General features: G+C 34.8%; 1 protein-coding gene across 2 annotated transcripts; it reads left to right on the top strand.

Moving 5' to 3' along the window:
- The first annotated feature begins 81 nt into the window (after nucleotides 1-81).
- Nucleotides 82-18,841, top strand: PPWD1 (peptidylprolyl isomerase domain and WD repeat containing 1). 2 transcript variants are annotated; one of them, XM_058169569.1, is made up of 11 exons: nucleotides 82-299; nucleotides 1,851-1,953; nucleotides 2,763-2,863; nucleotides 3,428-3,548; nucleotides 4,246-4,693; nucleotides 5,776-5,966; nucleotides 8,297-8,486; nucleotides 10,517-10,698; nucleotides 12,103-12,184; nucleotides 15,606-15,788; nucleotides 17,185-18,841. In XM_058169569.1, the coding sequence occupies exons 1-11, from the start codon at nucleotides 92-94 to the stop codon at nucleotides 17,326-17,328; spliced, it is 1,953 nt and encodes a 650-aa protein (XP_058025552.1). In that variant the 5' UTR covers nucleotides 82-91; the 3' UTR covers nucleotides 17,329-18,841. The 2 variants fall into 2 exon arrangements, with proteins under 2 accessions (XP_058025552.1, XP_058025553.1); XM_058169570.1 differs by lacking the exons at nucleotides 82-299; nucleotides 2,763-2,863.
- The last annotated feature ends 326 nt before the right edge of the window (nucleotides 18,842-19,167 follow it).

Raw genomic sequence — 19,167 nt, 5'->3', positions numbered from 1 at the left:
CGAGAGGTTAGCGGGCGAAGGCGTAAGTGCGTCACGACGGGATGGCTCTCGGATGGGCCTCGGCGACTTACGTCCGATGACGTAAGGCAACATGGCGTCGGCGGAATGTGTTCGCAAAAGAAGGGCTCGAGAAGAGGAGGAGGAGGAGGAGGAGAAGGAGAAGGAAGAAGAAGAAGAGGAGGAGAAGAAGAAGGAGGTGTCTGAAAAACATGAAGGGTCTGGGGAGGAAGGAGAGAAAGACCAAGAGCGTTGGGTTGGGCCTCTACCTGGGGAGGCTGTGCAGGCGAAAAAGAGAAGAGGTAAAGGAGGACCAGGGACCAAGTCACTTGGTTGAGTTGAGTGGCTGTAGAAATTGAATAAATAAATAATAAAAAATAAAAAGTAATAACGACGCGGTAAAAATCTAATCAATTATAAATAAAATTAAAATCAATCCGAAAGATTCAAGAAAGGAGAAGTACCTAGAGCCCCGTCAATCCTAACACTGTGATCCCGGACACTTTTTCTCGGGGAATCCTACTGCGATTAATGTTCTCTAGTGCCAAGTACAGAGTTGCAAGATTGCAGTCCGGCTGGGTTTCCTAGTCATTGTCTCTAAATCACAAGTTCCCACTCGGCACAAATTGATTTAGAGCATTTTTTCTCAGTCTGATAACTTTCTGATCTATGGATTAAATTGATGTCTATTTTCTGGAAGTGGCAAGCCTGTATCTGTACACTTTTATCTATAAACCTTTGCGTTTCACATGATTAAATCCACCTATAGACCCACACATATTATGGCATTTGTCAGTATTAGTACTATTATCAAGATTACTATTTACTCTTGTTATGAAGAATTTGGCGTTATTTTTCCCACTGACAACACTGGGTGTATTATTTGCATTGTTAGTAAATGGGCCAACACTTTTGATCGGTTTTAGGACTTGTTTAGATTTTTTGTATCTTATTGTACATCAAGAACACTCCACTGCTCCATGTGGTTAGCTTGTTAACTGAAATTCCACGTTGCCATTTATTAGCTCTTCTACATGCCCTATTAAGACAATTTATATTACCTTTACTTACCCTTTCCCTTTTTAAACTGATATCAGGTTGTTAAATTAATTACCAGAGTGCCCAAACTCATCATTATTTTTCTTATAAAAGTTTGTTTGCTTATTTATTAAATTTGTAAGGTCCTCAGACTTCCTAGCAATTTAGGTGCTGTAACAATCTTAAAAATAAATTAACAATAATGAAAAAAAAAATACTAAGTCTTCTTGACAAAATGTAGCTAACATCTCTCAACATACAGTATATTCATCATAGGCTCACCATCCAACCCAACCCAACCCAAAGCCTGGCTCCGTGTGTGTGTGTGTGTGTGTGTGTGTGTGTGTGTGTGTGTGTGTGAGAGAGAGAGAGGGGGGGGGAGAGAGAGAGAGAGGCAAGTTTTAAGGCTTCATTTAAATAGGTGGGGGGATATAAATCTCTGGAAGAATGCTTTTCCAAAGGAATTGTGACAGAGGAATTAATTTTGTGGGTCCCATTAAGTTGTGAAAAAATAGGCAGGAATGTTAGGTATGCTTGCTATCTTGAATTGACCAAAATACATTTTTAAAAAGGCAAAATAAAAATATTATCATTATCATTCTAAAAATGAATTAGAAAAGATTTCAGCCATGTGATCCTTCCTACACATATTTCCTTGTTTGTACTGGGATTAAATTATGCATAGCTTTAAGGTAAATAGCTGTGTTTTGAGATCATTGATATTTGTGTTGCTCTGACTAAAATGTATTGTTAAATTTTGCTTTAAATCAAAGCTAAGTGAAGCATTTTCATTAAAAATGTTTCTTTCTTCATAGTTCTTGAGTTTGAACATGTCTACCTTGATAATCTTCCCAGTGCTTCAATGTATGAGCGTAGTTATATGCACAGAGACGTCATCACTCATGTAGTGTGTTCTAAGTAAGTCTAATTTTTTTAAATGATGTAATGTTACCTTGTATATCTCTTTCAGAAAGTGTCTTTTGCTTTAAAGTTACTTTACTTGTATGATTTAGCTTCAGCGTGGTTAGATGAATCCTGCTTCAAATTCTGTGAAAGGTTTTCTGAATTGTTCTCTAGAATAATTATTTGGGGTAAATCCATATCAAGGGACGCGGTGGCTCAGGGGCTAGGACATTGAGCTTGTCAATCGAAAGGTCGGCAGCTCGGCGGTTTGAATCCCTAGTGCTGCCGTGTAATGGGGTGAGCTCCCATTACTTGTCCCAGCTTCTGTCAACCTAGCAGTTTTGAAAGTACGTAAAAATGCAAGTAGAAAAAATAGGAACCACCTTTGGTGGGAAGGTAACAGCGTTCCGTGCGTCTTTGGTGTTGAGTCATGCCGGCCACATGACCAAGGAGACCTCTTCGGACAGCGCTGGCTCTTTGGCTTTGAAACGGAAATGAGCACCATCCCCTAGAGTTGTCAACGACTAGCACGTATGTGCAACGGGAACCTTTACCTTTACCATATCATAATCCAGAGTTCCAAACTCAGTAGAAGGCTTAATCCAAATTGTGTGATATATTCTGAAAGAATTAATGATCTTAGGAAGTATGTAAAATGACAAGGCTTCTCTCAGAAATGGTACCTTGCATTCCTTTCCTTTTGTTCTAGATCCTTGCTCAAGTTTTACAGTTTTATCATACTAAGATCTGAAGTGTGTCTTAAACATCAATATGGAAAACTTTAGATCTAGGCCTTTATTTCTTTTATATGATTGTATTTGCAGAACAGATTTCATAATAACAGCCAGTCATGATGGACATGTCAAATTCTGGAAGAAGGTAGAAGAAGGAATTGAATTTGTTAAACATTTTCGTAGCCATTTAGGTAAATTATTGTGTATCTGCATAGTATAATTTTTATATTGCCTATTTTTCTTTCTTTCTTCTCTGTTCTATTAAATATAAATTTTCAATATTAAATGTTACTATAGAGATATGTGTCAGTCTTAACTAATTTTAAGCTTTTTGTTGGATATCAGTCTGTCTCTTGAGTGCATTATTCAGCAGAAGCAGGCAAAAATTAATACAGCAATTCTAGTAAGGGATTGGAAAGATTATATTCTGCAAAATACAGACATCTGAGAATTTTCTTTTGAACGTCTCAGAATCATAAAGAAAGCACTTCTGAAAATTGGCTTTTCAGGACTGTGTTGGAAGCCATGCTGTGATATCAGAAAACTACGATGGCCCTCAGATCTCCGTCTATTGTGATCTTTGGATACCTGCCATACAGCAATATCCTACAAACATCTCAAAAGTTTAATAGGAAGTGTTCTGAGATAGTTTTATAGGACTATAGCCGTTTTTGAATGTTTATCATACAACTCATTTTTAATCATTTTGTTCAAACATATTCTCAAATGAAAGTTATTTTTTTTAACCACAATAGGTGTTATCGAATGCATTGCAACTAGCTCAGAAGGGGCGCTGTTCTGCTCTGTTGGGGATGATAAAGCAATGAAAGTTTTTGATGTGGTGAACTTCGACATGATCAACATGTTGAAACTTGGGTAAATCACTTAATATTTGCAATTATACTGGTTTGATTACCAAGTGTTTTAGAATACTTTTGCCTAAAATATCATTAGAAATTGATGGATGACTAATTAACTCTTTTTGGTGTATTTTAAGTCAGATTGCACAAAATCACAGGCAATATATTGTTATTATGGATTTAATTAATCATTTATGGTAACCAAAGCATTAAAGTAGGTTTAATTACTTGCATTCTTCTGCCAGTGGAAGGAAAAGAGCTATACATAATTGTGCATTTTAGAAAACAATGACCATCAAAAGCAAAGATGCTTACTTTGGTGAGTGTCAGGATTCTCAGTCCTCCAGGTCTTGGTTGTCCCAAAGGTGCTTTTTCAAGAGGCAACTGTGCTTCCTGGTTTTTCTTTGAAGATGTTTCGCTTCTTATCCAAGAAGTTTCTTTAGCTCTGACTGGATGGTGGAGATTTTACTTTGGTGAGCTTACCAGAATTTCTGAATATATGCAGAGTTGGACTACTTTAAGGATAAAATGAAAGCAGAATATACATTGAATGATTTACTAACTAATAAATATTATTACTAATGAGGCTGTAGTGTATTGTACTTTAGAAATATGTTAATTTTTCTGTACATTTTGATCCTTGTAGTTTTTTATATTTTGTTTTGGAATGTTAAAGAAGAGTCCTAATATTATGTCCATCTCATTCATTCTAGCTACCACCCAGGCCAGTGTGAGTGGGTCTATTGCCCGGGAGATGCTATCTCTTCAGTTGCAGCCTCTGAGAAGAGTACTGGAAAAATATTTATATATGATGGTCGAGGCAATAATCAGCCGCTTCACATTTTTGATAAACTACATACATCCCCTCTTACTCAGATACGACTGAATTCTGTTTTTAAAATCATAGTATCTTCTGACAAGTCTGGAATGATTGAATATTGGACTGGTCCTTCCCATGAATATAAATTTCCTAAAAATGTGAACTGGGAATATAAAACAGACACCGATTTATATGAATTCGCTAAATGTAAAGCCTACCTAACCAGTATGAGTTTCTCCTCTGATGGCAAAAAAATGGCTACTATTGGCTCTGACAGAAAAGTCCGGATTTTTAGATTCTTAACAGGAAAGCTTATGCGAGTCTTTGATGAATCTTTGAGTGTCAGTATTTTTTTTCTTATATTTATTCACTTTCCAATAGTTTCTTTTAATCCTTTCAGTGATGAGATTATCTGTATTTGAATATAAGAATTCTTTTGTAAGAAACGGATTTTCATTTTCATATTTAGCCTGTAGCAGTTTTGTGTTAGCAGTTTGTTGATAAGAAAATGCCACCATTTGGCTCCATTTTCTTTTTCATACCTTTGTGTGGATTACTAGATTGAAGTAAAGATTCTAATAACCAATGCTGTTATATTTAACACTTTGAAAGAAACTTTACAGAAAGTTTATATCATAAAATAATTGAGTTGGATGTAATCTTAGGGGGCATTTAATCCAGCCCGTAATTCAATGCAAAATGTATGCAAAGAATTTCTTTAAAAGATTAATTTATTTTCTAAGGGTTTTTCCCCCGCTAGGCAGCTTTAATTCTTTGATTAATAAGAACAATACAATTCAGTATATGAGCTGATACATAGCAAGATTCAATAAAAAACAAAATAATTACAACTAATACAGAAATAGTAATTTCACCATCAACTCCCTCCAGAAATTATTAAAATAAAATAGTACTGTCACAGTGCTATTATTATGATAATAATAAGCATACTGATGATAGTTCTTAACTAAATGGCCTTCTAAACAACTCAAGCTTTCTTAAAACTCAAGCCTAATGGGGCCATTTGGACTTCTGTTTGAAGGCTGGTTCATAGGTAGGTGCCACTGCTGAGAAACAAGAGGCTCAAGCTTCCCCCTGGACCTCACATAATATGCAATTATGAAAAATCTCACATTAAATAATTCTATATTTTTTAAAAATAAAATGTATGTATATTATCTCTCATACTGAAATTTTCTGCTTCAAGGACAGTCTGGGCATGTAGTTAATGGCAATAAATAAATATATTGACAGTATTGAATTAACAGTAATAAATTTCATAATTATGTTTGTTTGATTATATTAATTGTGAGTTGTTTTATTGTAGTATTTATGGAAACGGTACAATATCCTTGATGGTGTTAGGCATATAGTAAAGCTCAGGTAGATTACCTTTTCCTAATGGCTAAATGTCATGTTTTAGATGTTTACTGAGCTACAGCAGATGAGACAGCAACTTCCTGATATGGAATTTGGACGACGTATGGCTGTGGAGAGGGAATTGGAAAAGATGGATGCTGTAAGGTTAATTAACATCATTTTTGATGAAACTGGACATTTTGTGCTCTATGGGACAATGTTGGGAATTAAAGTTATCAACGTGGAAACAAATCGGTAAGTTGAAATTCTGATTATTTAATTGTAACTAGCATATTTTGTAATGTTGGGAAATTTTTAAGCGATCTTAAAGCATTCAACCTCAGCATTCCTATTTTATTTAACTGTTTCAATTTTGTGTTTGATATAAATATTGCCTCACATAAACACTGCAAACCAGAATTCTGGAGAATGTTGTCTTACCAAATTTAAATATGTACATTTTAAATAATTACTCCAGGATATAGAAAAAATAACAAAAAATAACAAAACACAACAGAAAATTTAAAAAAATGAAAGTGTATCATGTAAAAAAGTTATTCAGCCATTTTAAACACATTATTAAACCTTGACCATTTGGAATAATATCAGTCTTTTCATTATACTGATAAAGAGCTGGTTAATAAATACAAAGTGATCATAGATTATGATTTAAATTGTTTAAGAGTTGTACTATCTTTTTAACATTAAAGAGTATTATTTTGCTGTGTTTCCTGCTTGATAAATCTTTACTTCTTTATATATAACCTTATGGTTATATATAAGGTACATTCACTTATTTACAAAGTGTATTCATATCTTTAAAATGTTTTGATCTTCATGATACCATATTTAAAAATGTATGGAAATTAAATCAAAATGAAGTAATATTTAGGCAAGCTTGTATGATCTCTAAAATAATGAGTTTGACAGCCAACTGTTTTAAACCATCCCTGTTATTGAATAAACAAAAGACAAAATTTTATTTTATTAGTTTTGTCTTACAATAATAAGAAATGTATTATTTTAAACCCTTTGCCACTGATTTTTTGAAAAGATGGATATTTCAGTTATTTCAAAGTTCTTATAAATAGCTGATATCTACCTTAGTGATATTTTTTAATTGTTTATAAAAATATTGTAGATTTAGAAGTATTTAAAACCCATTCTAATGCCATCAATGATTTGGGAATTTTAGATGTGCAAATGCTAATGTTAATTGGAGAAAACAAAGTTGCTATTGGGTGGTATTGTGTTTTCCCCAAAATAAGACCCTGTCTTATATTTTTTTTTGAACTCTGAAATAAGTGCTTGGCCTTATTGCCATGTGCTCAAAAGCCCAATTGGGCTTATTATCCGAGGATGTCTTATTTTGGGGGAAACAGGGTATTAGGTAATCAAATTCCTTTTGCAGTGATTTCATTGATTGAAAATTAATAGATAGTAATATTTCTATTTGTCCAAGACTTAGAAAAAGATGACTTTGTAATTTTCAGACTGGGATTATATGTATGTTTGTTTTATGAATGAAGTCTGAAATTACATTTCCCTCCTAAATTTTCCAGATATGGCTGATAATCCTTAGTGAAGAAAATGCAATAGAACTATTGCTAAAATTAGAACCAAGTCCTTGCCATAATCAAAAGAAATATATAATAACTTTCTTACTATGCTCATAAATACTCTTATTTTTTTTGGTCACTTGCATTCCATAGAATATTTTGAAGTCAAAATATATGAATTGAAAGTCATGAAAATTAAAATCCTAATTATATTTAATTATAATTTAGTTACATAAAAATTGGGTGGGAAGGGTATTATTCTTTTAGATTTTCATGGGGGGCGGGGTGAATTGCACTTCTCATTCTTCCAAAAAACAAAACAAACCAAACAAAACCCATATGTGAGTAGGTATGCATCAGTGTTCAGGGGATCCAATGTGAGGAGGCTGGAGGGAGGGCAGGTAGTGAAGGAAACAGGTTCATGGGGTAAAATGGCTACCATGTCAGACTCTTGATTTTCATTTCTGCTATGTGTATTCAAAGGACACTGGACACGATGAAATATGTATTTATTTATTTGATAAATTTATATAGCCACTCATCTGACATACTTTACTCTGGGCGGTAAACAAATTATTAAAGAATAAACAGAACAAATAATAAAAAAAATAACAAAAAGTATTAAAATATTAAAAGCTGTAAAACCAGTGAAATCATAAATACAATATTCAGAAGAGCACAGTCAGTTTCCCCTAACAATATACCATCTTAGAGATTACATACTCACATTACTGGATACCTAGGCAGATGACAAAGCCATATTTTCAAGCCTTTCTAGAAGGTTATCAAAGTTGGGGCCAATTTGACCTTAGGGAGAATTATATTCCAAAAGATGGGTGCCCATGCAGAAAGGCTCTCCTGGGTCCTGTCAGATGACATTCCTTCATGAATGAGATGCACAACACATCCTTCTTGTCAGACTTGAGTTAAAGCAATATTTTGTGTTATGTTGTTGATTCAAGAGTAAAGACTGCATGATCACTTAGAAACTTAATGGTGATCCTAGATTTTACTTTCTAAATATAGATGTGTGAGAATCCTAGGTAAACAGGAGAATATCAGAGTTATGCAACTGGCTCTGTTCCAGGGAGTGGCAAAGAAACATCGTGCTGCTGTTACCGTTGAGATGAAAGCATCTGACAATCCAGTTCTTCAGAACATCCAAGCAGATCCAACAATAATCTGTACTGCCTTTAAAAAGAACAGATTTTATGTGGTATGTTTTATTTTTTAACTTACTGCTTTATGTATTGCTATAATTTCTAAGGAAAGCCAGGACTTAATAATAGAAGTATAAGAAATACAACAATATAAGCACTGTTCTATAGTCTCAAATCCATGTTAACTCCTGGTGATTGTTTAGACAAGTCCTCATCATTTTCTTGGCAAGATTTTCAGTAGTTTGTGTTGCTTCCTTCCTAGGGTTGAGAGGGAGCAACTGGTCCATATTCATGGTTTATGCATAATATGGGACTAAAAATCACAATCTCCTGATTTCTAGCCTGTTATATTAACCATTACACCAAACTGCCTTTACATATTGATATAGTTACCTGATATGCAACAGATAACTGATAAGAACAATACACAACACAACCGTAGCTATGTGCCAGATGCTCTCCCAAAAACAATATTCATCTTGACCAATTTCCAGAATGCTAACTAGGTGGATGCAAGCCTAACCATTCAATGGAAGATGTTTCATATCCAATGGAAGTTCATCAATAAATATTATTAATGGCCTTAGCCATTTTCTCCTCATGGAAGCAACTTTTCCCAGGATATATGGAGGAGTGTTTCTGGAATCTAAGCATATAGAGATTTATTGGGGCACAACCAAAGTATTGAAAGATTATTACCGTCACCTGCCAATAGTTAGGATGCTGCATTTTGCAGAAATTGCAGTTTGTGAATTGTGTTCAAAGACGAACCCATGTAGAACATACTGTGTTTATTTAACACAGACAGGTCCTCCTGCTTTAAGTAGAGCTGTAATGTGACGCCAATGACATTGGGCTCTCCCTGGCCACAGCTTCACTTGCCTATTCAGCAATAGTCATGAGTCCGAGAGAATCTTTAAATCATAGACCTGTTCCTTCAGGAATAATACTTCTCCATCCAGAGTTAACACTGGAGCTTACAAAGAACCTTTATAAGCAAACAGTTTCTGGGATTCTGCTTCGACCTGTATCATCTCATCCAAACCCAAACAGCTTCCAAATGAATTAGCATCTACCACCCTCCACCCCCACCCCCCCAAATAATATGTCTTGTCTTATGTGCTTAAAGATATGGTTCCAATTCCAACTTTTGTATATGCATCCCATGTTGAATTGCGAATTTCCTTAGGGCTAGATACTCTAGGTGATATTATACAAAATTAGCTATTTTCATACATAGTTGCACTAGATTCAGAGAGCTTGTCATATCAGTAAAATGTTCCATGTTATTTTAAACCAAAAATAACCGCATTTTGTTAAAAGTTAAGATGTACTTAAATCACAGTTGATTTCTGATTTCTGCATTCATGCACTTTTCTTTGATGGTGTTATGGAAACAATTAGCTATTGCTATCTTTGAGGATGTAGTCCTTTTTCAAGTTTATCTGTGTATTTTTCTACATTTGAGTTTTCACATAATAAATTTCTTGCAAATGTAACACCAAATTACCAGTTCTTAATGTTGTAGAGGAAAAAAGTCAATCCATCAGATATTTATATCCTAATCATTATAGAGCTTTATATGCCAAATCCAGAATGTAGAAGTTGACTCAGTAGCAGATTGATTATAGAACTTTTTTAGAAAAAGTGTAATACTATAAATTCATAAGAGTTTTATACTTTTAGATGTGTAACAATAGCATTTTATACCAGGAATCTTGCTGTATTGTAACTCCAAGCAAACAGAAATGTGTATTATTGAGAGCTTTGCTTTAACAAAATCTGAAAGAATACAGTTTATCTAGATACCAGATGATGATGATAGTGGTGGTGATGACGATGTTAATGATGTGCTATCAAGTCATTGTTGAGAGGAGAGGTCTGTTTCTGTTTTGATGCTTCAGCTCCTCCAATAGTGAACTCATTGCTACTATAACCAAGTTTGTTCACTTGCTGCCGGTTGTCCTCTTCTCTTTTACATTAGAGCCTCCTGCAGAGGTCTAGGTCTTCCCAAAACTAGACAGTTTTAGCTTTGTAAACTTTAACATCAAGAATAAAACTGGGATTCATCTGTCTTGTCTTTCAGTTTACTAAACGTGAACCAGAAGATACCAAGAGTGCAGATTCCGATAGAGATGTCTTCAATGAGAAACCATCTAAAGAAGAAGTCATGGCAGCCACTCAAGCTGAAGGGCCCAAAAGAGTTTCTGATAGTGCCATTATTCACACAAGCATGGGAGATATCCATGTCAAACTGTTCCCTGTTGAGTATGTATATGAAATTTATTGAGTTCCCTGTTGAGTATGTATATTTTAAATTTATTATCAAACCTTTCACCAACCTAGTGGATATTCCTTTTGTTCCAATCCCTTAGCTGCTTTCTGGTGTGCCATAGTTATCTGAAAAAAAGATTCTCATTGAAAGCTGAGGAAGGTGTTCATTCTGTTTCTCCTCAAATGGGCACATCTTCATTTGTACACTCTTTCTCCCCTTTGTAAGATAATCAGAATCACACTTCGACTTTAAAAGAAGGGGAATTGTCCTTATTTTTGTTCTCATATATTGCAAACTACAGGCAAATCTTATAAACAAAAACGAAGAGGCAATGTTAGCACTATGCACAGTTAAATTGATGGCCCCATAAGTACAAGATGTAATGACAGACAGTGTAATAGAACATGCACACAAATGCAAACCTGCCTGGGATGTAGTGGGTTGTCCTTTTTCATTCCCTTAAAGTGGGGCATCCCTAAAACCTTAACCGCAATTCCTCCTGCTCCTCCACATTTCTGGGGAGAGCTTGCTTGGAAAATGCAGTTACTACAAATCATCTACTTTACTCTGGATGTGATGGTGACATCTTTCTCTGCCTTCCTTATTTTGTGCTTCTGTTTGATTGGGGAGTTAAAGGTACAATCTTTTCAGAAGGAGAATGCTGATTCAATAAAAATGTATGTCTTTATTGTGTGGTTTAAGGAACTAGATGGAGATGAAAAGGTGAAAGGAAGAATGGGGAAAAAATGAATGCAATAATTACCTTCAGTTGCTCTTTCTTCATTCAGAAATATGCACCTGATGCATGCACACACTCCAACATACACCCACAGAAGAAAGACAGAATGAAATAGAACAATGTATAACAAAGGCACCCAAGTATAATTCATTTTCCATAAAATAAAATTCTAATCCTTATTCCATTGGAAGCTGGAATTGTAACAGCTGACTTATCTGGCTTTAAGACAGTCCAGGAAGACATGCTCTTGATCCCCTTATGAGAGAAGAAGCAAAAGGGAAAAACAAAATAGAGCTGGACAATTTTTTAAAAATCCCACCTGTAGTTGAATTTTTCCTTTTCTTACTGGCTTTCTAGCATTTGAATTCCTTTCATTCATTATTCACAAAGTTAAAGAATGGAGATTTAAACTCTTTAATGTAGGAAAATATTGTATTAATTATGAAGGTGACTCTGATATTGCATTATTTCTGAGTATTAGTGTTTGCGAACACAAGGGTTGACACTGCAGTCCTGTTCTGTTTACAGCCTTTCCACTAGCATTGCATTGCTCATTGTAATAAAAAAAAATCCTACACTAGATTGGCTCCTTCTTAAGTCTAAGTGAAAACATTGGGTTGCCACGCTTTATGTTAACAGGACAACTCTCTGACTGCAGGTGCCCTAAAACAGTAGAAAACTTCTGTGTACACAGCAGGAATAGTTACTATAATGGACATACCTTTCACCGGATCATAAAGGTAATTGATGGCTATTCATTCCTTTCAGCATTTATAATATACGTTCATACACTTGCTTCAGCAAAGTTGCTGTAGCTTTGATTTACCTAGTTAATTATAGCCCTTTACATGTCATAAAGAGTTTTGTATTTCTGAAGTAAATCTGTGTCAATTTTTTAAAGTTGTAGTAAAAAATCCATTTAAAATGTTTGTACATTGTTTATATGAAGTTGATACGTTGCTTTTACTTTATGGGTGAGTCTAATTCGGGAATCAAGCCATTAGATAAAATAACATTTTTTAATAAAATAAAAAAAAATATTTTTAAAATAAAGCTTAAACTCCATCACTGAAACTGTGTAACTCATGCAATGAAATATTGAAACAATTTTAAGGCAATTACATGTAATCCTAGACTTACAACAGTTCATTTAATGACCATTCAAAGTTAAAATGGCACTGAAAAATGTGAGTTATGACAGTTTTTCACAGTTACAACCTTTGCAGCATCCCCATGATCGTGAGATCAAAATTCAGATGCTTGGCAACTGGTTCATGTTTATAACTGCTGTTGTGTTCCAAGGCCATGCGATCACTTTTTGAGACCTTCTCACCAAAAAAGTCAATGGGGAAGCCAGATGCATTTAACAACTGGTTTTCTAACGTATCAGCTGCAATGATTCACTGAACAACTGTGGCAAGAAAGGTCATAAAATAGGGCAAAACTCACTTATCAAATGTCTCAAGAAATGTTGGCCTCAATTGCGGTCATAAATTGAGGACTCCCTGTATATGTTTGGAATATGTGCACAGGTTTTAATGTCTAGGCAGTCCTTGGTCCTATGAGCTTGGTTGTTTGCTTGAAGTCATTTCATTACTCAACTGGATAACATCTTCAGTTCAAGTGATGCAGGATTTGCACTCTGTAAATAGTAGCCTACTTGGTGAGGATGTGGAGGTTTTTTCCCCTTGGTACTTGGGGTGCTGTTTTCTGTTTGATTATTTGTCTAGTATTAGTCCTTGCTTATCTAGGTGCTGGCAGCTTGAGAGGAGGCTTTCTGGAGTTTTTGTTTTCTTCTTAGCTTTTTTTATTGTCTCAAATGGGTGTAAATATGGTTTATTTCTATGATGGCAGATTTGATGGATGATTTGTCTGGATGCCAGGCTTCTGGGAATTCCCTAGAATTTTTGGATTTAGATGGCACTAGTAGACTTAGTTTCCCAGTTGAAACCATGGTTAAGCTGACAACGTGGTTTGACTGCTAGTTGGTGTTCATAAATGGGCACTGCTTGTCTTCTGTTGTCTGTCTTACCTAGTATTACATTCCTTACACTGTATATTGTAGATGACTCCTGGGATGTTGTTGTTGTTGTTGTTGTTTTTAATAAAAAAGTTTTATTTTTAAGCATAGGGCCGGGCTACTTACGGGACCGTCTACTGCGACCGGATACCTCTCACCGGCCCGTGCACTCTCACAGAGAGGGACTCCTCAGGGTGCCGTCAGCTAGACAGTGCCGTCTGGCGACGCCCAGGGGAAGGGCCTTCTCTGTGGGGGCTCCCACCCTCTGGAACGAACTCCCCCCAGGACTCCGCCAGCTTCCAGACCTCCGAACCTTCCGTCGCGAGCTTAAAACACACCTATTTATTTGCGCGGGACTGGACTAGTTTTTTAAATTTTCTAATTTTAAATTTTTAAATTTTATGGGGTTTTAATTGGTTTTAATATCTATATTATTTTAATAATCAGGCTTTTTGAATATGTTTTCTTAATGGTTTTCTTAATTTGTATATATATGCTGTTTTATTTGCCTGTGAACCGCCCTGAGTCCTTCGGGAGATAGGGCGGTATATAAATTTGAATAAATAAATAAATAAATATTTCCATTTTCCAACAACCTATTCAATGTACAGTCTCTTATTCAACATTAGTCATTAACTTTCATTTGTTACTTATTCGGACCTGCCCAGCTACCACTTCCTTCCTTAACACAACCTTTCCTCCTCCCTTCTCTACTTTCTTCTACTTTCTTCATCCTTCCTCTCCTTCGCTTTTCTACTTCCTCTCCTCCTTCCCCACTCTTCTCTTCCACCCTTTCTAACCCTCTCTCTTTCCCCTTTCTTCTTCCTCTCCTTTCCCCCTCTTCTACCTCTCTCTTTCCTACCTACTTTCTTCCTTCATTCTCTGTACTCTGGTTGTTGTTGTTGTTGGGCTACTGAGTCTTCGGGTTTACTTAAGATGTCTTGGGGTTTATGTGCTACAGTGTTACTGTACGGTTGTAATAGCTTGTTGTTGTTCCTGAGATGTTTTTGATGTATGGTAGTTACTCTTTCCATAGCTTATGTTGAGTTCCATAGCTGCAATAGATTGAGTGGTCAGGAACTTTTTTATTGCTACACAGCTCCACTTGTGGGAGGTTAGGGTGTTTTTCAATAGAAATGTATTTCTGTTTTGCTGTAATTTCTTCTTCTGATGAGAATATAAAGGAAGTGTAGTGTATTGCTTTCTGCTTCCCTTGTGATTTTATTCCTTTTAAGATGTTGTTTCATATGTCTTCTCTAACTGTGGCTTTTTTATTACGAGAAAGGGGTCATTTGCATATTGGTTCCATTATTTTGGTTGTACATGTGTGAGTGCTGTGGTTTCCAGATGCTGCATTAGTCTCTGGAATACCCCACACTAGCTGGCACTGACATTACCTAGTTGGGTAACAAAACATCTGCAAGCAAACAACCAAGCTCAGAGAGCATCAAGGACTTCACAGTTAAGCCATGAGCTACATATATTCTCTCTCAGACTTATTTGGTATGGTTAGTTTAGAAATACACTTAACAGATGACCTATTGTATTAGAGAATTAAAGAAGTATTCTTGCTATGGGGAAGCAAAGAATATTTTCCTTCTTTCAATGTTATATTTCATACATTAATTATCTTATATCCAGGATTGCTAAAAACAGTGTTTCTCAACCTCTGCAAGTTTAAAATATATGGATCTCAACTCTCAGAATTTCCCAAGATGTTGGCTGGGGAATTATGGGAGTTAAAAGTCCACATGTTAAACTTTCAGAGTTTGAGAAACACTGACTTAAAGGACATACTTTTTACGAGTTTGTATTACGAGACTGTATTTCCCAACTTTTCATGAGTTGTGAAATTTATGTGACAGTATGTGGTAACTCTAGAGGATAGTATTTGGAAAGATTTCATCTCTCACTAACTAGTAATCATGGTACTTCCCCTGAATGCTAACTGCTTAGGTCTCAAAGGAGTGATTTAATACTTCATTCCTGGATTTTCTGCTTGAGAATTTCTCAGGGAGATCTGATTAATCAGTAGGGTATTCTGGTTGGAGAAAAATGGGCAGTAAATTGAGGCATAGGACTGCTGTTACATTATTAAAATGGTAATGTTAACTTAAGACCATATATTTTGCTCAATGCAGGGTTTTATGATTCAGACTGGTGATCCTACTGGCACTGGCATGGGAGGTGAAAGCATCTGGGGAGGAGAATTTGAAGATGAGTTTCACGCAACTTTACGACATGATAGGCCGTATACACTTAGTATGGCCAATGCAGGACCAAACACCAATGGCTCACAATTCTTTGTAACAGTAGTACCAACGGTAAGTAACATGTCAGCTATTTGTCAGTTGTTCAGGCTATATTTTGTGGAATGAAGGGCTGCCATGGGCTGTGTTGCATGTTGCAAACTGAATAAAAGCAGTATTTTCTAATTATCTTAACCTTATTTTAAGAGTTACTTTGTTGCATCTCAAGAATAAATGTCAATAGAAATTCTCAATCATCCAGGTTAGTTTCCTAAAGGTGCTTTTTCCAAAAGACAACTGGACTTCCTTGGTTTTTTTCTTTGAAAATGTTTCGCTTCTCATCCAAAAAGAGTAGTATGAATGAGAAACAATAGAGTAGTTCTTTAATGAGAAACAAAATGTTTTCAAATAAAAAAACAAAAAAAGTCCAGTTGCCTTTTGGAAAAAGCAACTTTGGCACTTCTCAATAGTAGCAAGGCACTTTGCTAGCATTTTTGCTGGCTCTTTGAGGATCACAGAAAAGGGGCTTGAGAGCTTTATGTGGCCCTTAGGCCTCATTGCTCACCCTTAATCTAGCTCAGTGGGGCAATTTGATTTTTAATGGGGGCAATTGGAACCTTGTTTAAACCAAGTTAACGGCCTTTTAGGCTTCCTCTGCATGACTAGTTCATTTTTTGAATAGTAAGAATTAAATGTCACGGGGGCGTGTGTGTCAGGATTTTAGAGATGCTTAGGTGGGGCATGGCAAAAAAAGGTTGGGAACAACTGATCTGGCTGAAATGAAAACAATTCATGTGAGAAACAAAAAGGATTGAGATAGTTGATCTGAACAGGAATTTTAAGGAAGTTTAACTGGCTCTATATGTTATCTGCTAAGTGATTAAGGTGCAATCCTGAGAGTTTTCCTCAGACTATAATAGGAAAAATCTAACCACTCAAACACTCTTGCTGTTTACTGGTAAATGAAGGCAACAAGAAATCTAAGCATTTCCCAATATAATTTAAGATTGGAATTGAATCAAATCCTGTGATGACCATGGCACTAAGTAGCATTAATTCAATTGTATTTTTTTCCCATTTGTTTTGAAATAAAATAATTGTATTATACTGAATTGTTATATTTTATATTGCCATAAGAATCATAAGTAGAAATAGAATCCAGGTTAATAAAATCAGTCATTTCCCTTAACATACTTAGCATACTTATTTTTTTCTCTGAACTGCTATCCATTTAGAAAAGAAACATAAACTACTAAATAGCTTTTTTCTCATGATTCCTATGTAGTTTGGGATATATCTATATTTGTCTGCATGCCTGCCTCTTAAAAGGCCAAGAGCCAAGAAGCATTTTTATATTTATGCATGTTCCCTCATTTACAGATTATAGGATCAATTTGTCAAAATTGTTACTTTCAATTTTAATGTTTCTCTGTTTGTTTTCGCATGTCAACTAATTACAACCACATAACAGCCATGGCTGGATAATAAGCACAGCGTATTTGGAAGAGTCACTAAAGGAATGGAAGTTGTTCAGAGAATTTCAAATGTGAAAGTTAATCCAAAAACAGATAAACCCTATGAAGATGTAAGCATTATTAACATCACTGTGAAATAATAGTAATATTAATTTTAACAAACACCTCAGGGACTTCAATGGAACTTATGGACTTATATGGAAATCTTAAGTATTTCTGGCATAAAAAGTTCAGAACAAATTTCAGTCATATCTTCAAAATGCTCTGAAAAATATTTTTAATGTTTTTAATAAAGGTAAAAAAATCATATTAAAACAATCATATTTTGTTTCCTGTATATATATGTGTGTGTCTTATGTGGATATTAATTGGTATCCAGGCTTTTTTGAATGACTTGGCATGGGAAGCACATGCTATTCCATTTTCATATTGTTATGTTACTATTACTGGTATGATCTACAGTTGGGGACAAAACATTTTATTTTGTTTACCAACAACTCGCCTTGTCTTTTTGCAGATGACTTCACAAAAAAATTAAATTAAAATTAGATATTTCAGATCTGGTTAAAAATATTTTAGTAGTGTTTGGTGTGTCAAGCAGGATTGTTAGTAAATGCAGGTTCATCCAGTTGCCCAAACTATAGTTTTATGTGGAAATCAGATCAGTATTTAAAAAAAGTCTTCGCAGTAACACTGTGAACTTATTAAATTGGGTAGAGGATTATTTGCATTTTAAATGTAACTCTACTCAACATTCTCTCTTATCAGATATCTCCTTTCTATAACCCATTATTTCATTTTGTGGGATGAAAAGATAGGGCAAACTGAAAAGCTAGCACATTTTTATGATCTTTGAATTAGCCTAGTACAATAAATGACTTAATAGAAGACCTTTGTTATAAGAAGATATTAGCTGGGAATGTTAGATTTCTTGAGAGTGGTTTCTTTAAGTCTGTATTTTCAAAGCATGTACAAAAGATGAGACCAAAAAGTGGCACAGCGTAAACTAAGCATAATTTTCGGAAGCAAATATTAGATACAAAACAGAACCTATTCATATGCCACTGTAAACCTGATTACAATATTATAGCTCAGAATGGAAGTGAATGGAAAGAATATTGAATTCTTGTTTATATATAAATTATAATGTGGTTCCTATGGTTTTTAACTTAGCAAAAGTATTAGGTCATGTTCCCTTAAGGATAAATCTGAAAAGCTCTAACTACTGGCCACCAGCTAAGAAGAGAACATGACTGAATCATGCTATTGCCAATTTTGAGTTCAGTTCTGTTAAATTTAATCTAGACAGTTTTATACAGAGTATCCCGTAAAATCTATTCAGAGGCTCTCCAAACATTGCCAAAATTCCAAGTAAAATTACATTAAATATTGATGATAGGTACAATACAGGAAAACTTTGGCACATGGGACTAAAGATATTATGTCTGTATATCAATTTAAGAAAAATAAATTCTGCAATGTAAAAATTCTATAATTTTAAAAGTATCATGACAATTATAACATTCTTTTATGTTGTACTATTATTCTATATTAATTTCTTCTAGCAACTTCTTACTCTTATTTTTCTGCATTATGTGGATGCTGACTTTTGTTGCTTTCTATTTTTATAATAAAGAATATGGTTTAATTGTGGATTCAGTATTGGAAGATTAAGTAATGTTCTCTTTGAATCAAAGACTTTCTGATTACTTCATGCACTCATCCATAAAATTTTCTTAGCAATAATATAGAAAGGGTTTTTTGCCACTGTCTTTTTCTGAGATTTTTTAAAATCTCAATTTAAAGTCTATAGGGACATATTAATGATCTTTTTAATTTAAATACTAATTAAGTCTGATCCTGCTTAACTTCTAAAGACCTAATGACTCAAATAGAAAGGGAAATGCCAATTTCTATATGTGTGTGTGTGTAAACACACACACTGTATTTTTCAGAGTATAAGGCACACACACACACAC

Source organism: Ahaetulla prasina, chromosome 2 (genome assembly GCF_028640845.1).
Source record: "Ahaetulla prasina isolate Xishuangbanna chromosome 2, ASM2864084v1, whole genome shotgun sequence".
NCBI classification, from domain to species: Eukaryota; Metazoa; Chordata; class Lepidosauria; order Squamata; family Colubridae; genus Ahaetulla; species Ahaetulla prasina.
The sequence above is the reverse complement of the archived record's forward strand: the minus strand, read 5'-3'. Positions and strand labels throughout refer to the sequence as shown.

Coding starts and splice junctions, on each gene's coding strand:
- PPWD1 (XM_058169569.1), top strand. CDS start 92: ATGGCGTCGGCGGAATGTGTTCGCAAAAGAAGGGCTCGAGAAGAGGAG. Junction 2,864..3,427: donor ACATTTTCGTAGCCATTTAG/GTAAATTATTGT, acceptor TAACCACAATAG/GTGTTATCGAATGCATTGCA. Junction 10,699..12,102: donor GTCAAACTGTTCCCTGTTGA/GTATGTATATGA, acceptor CTCTGACTGCAG/GTGCCCTAAAACAGTAGAAA.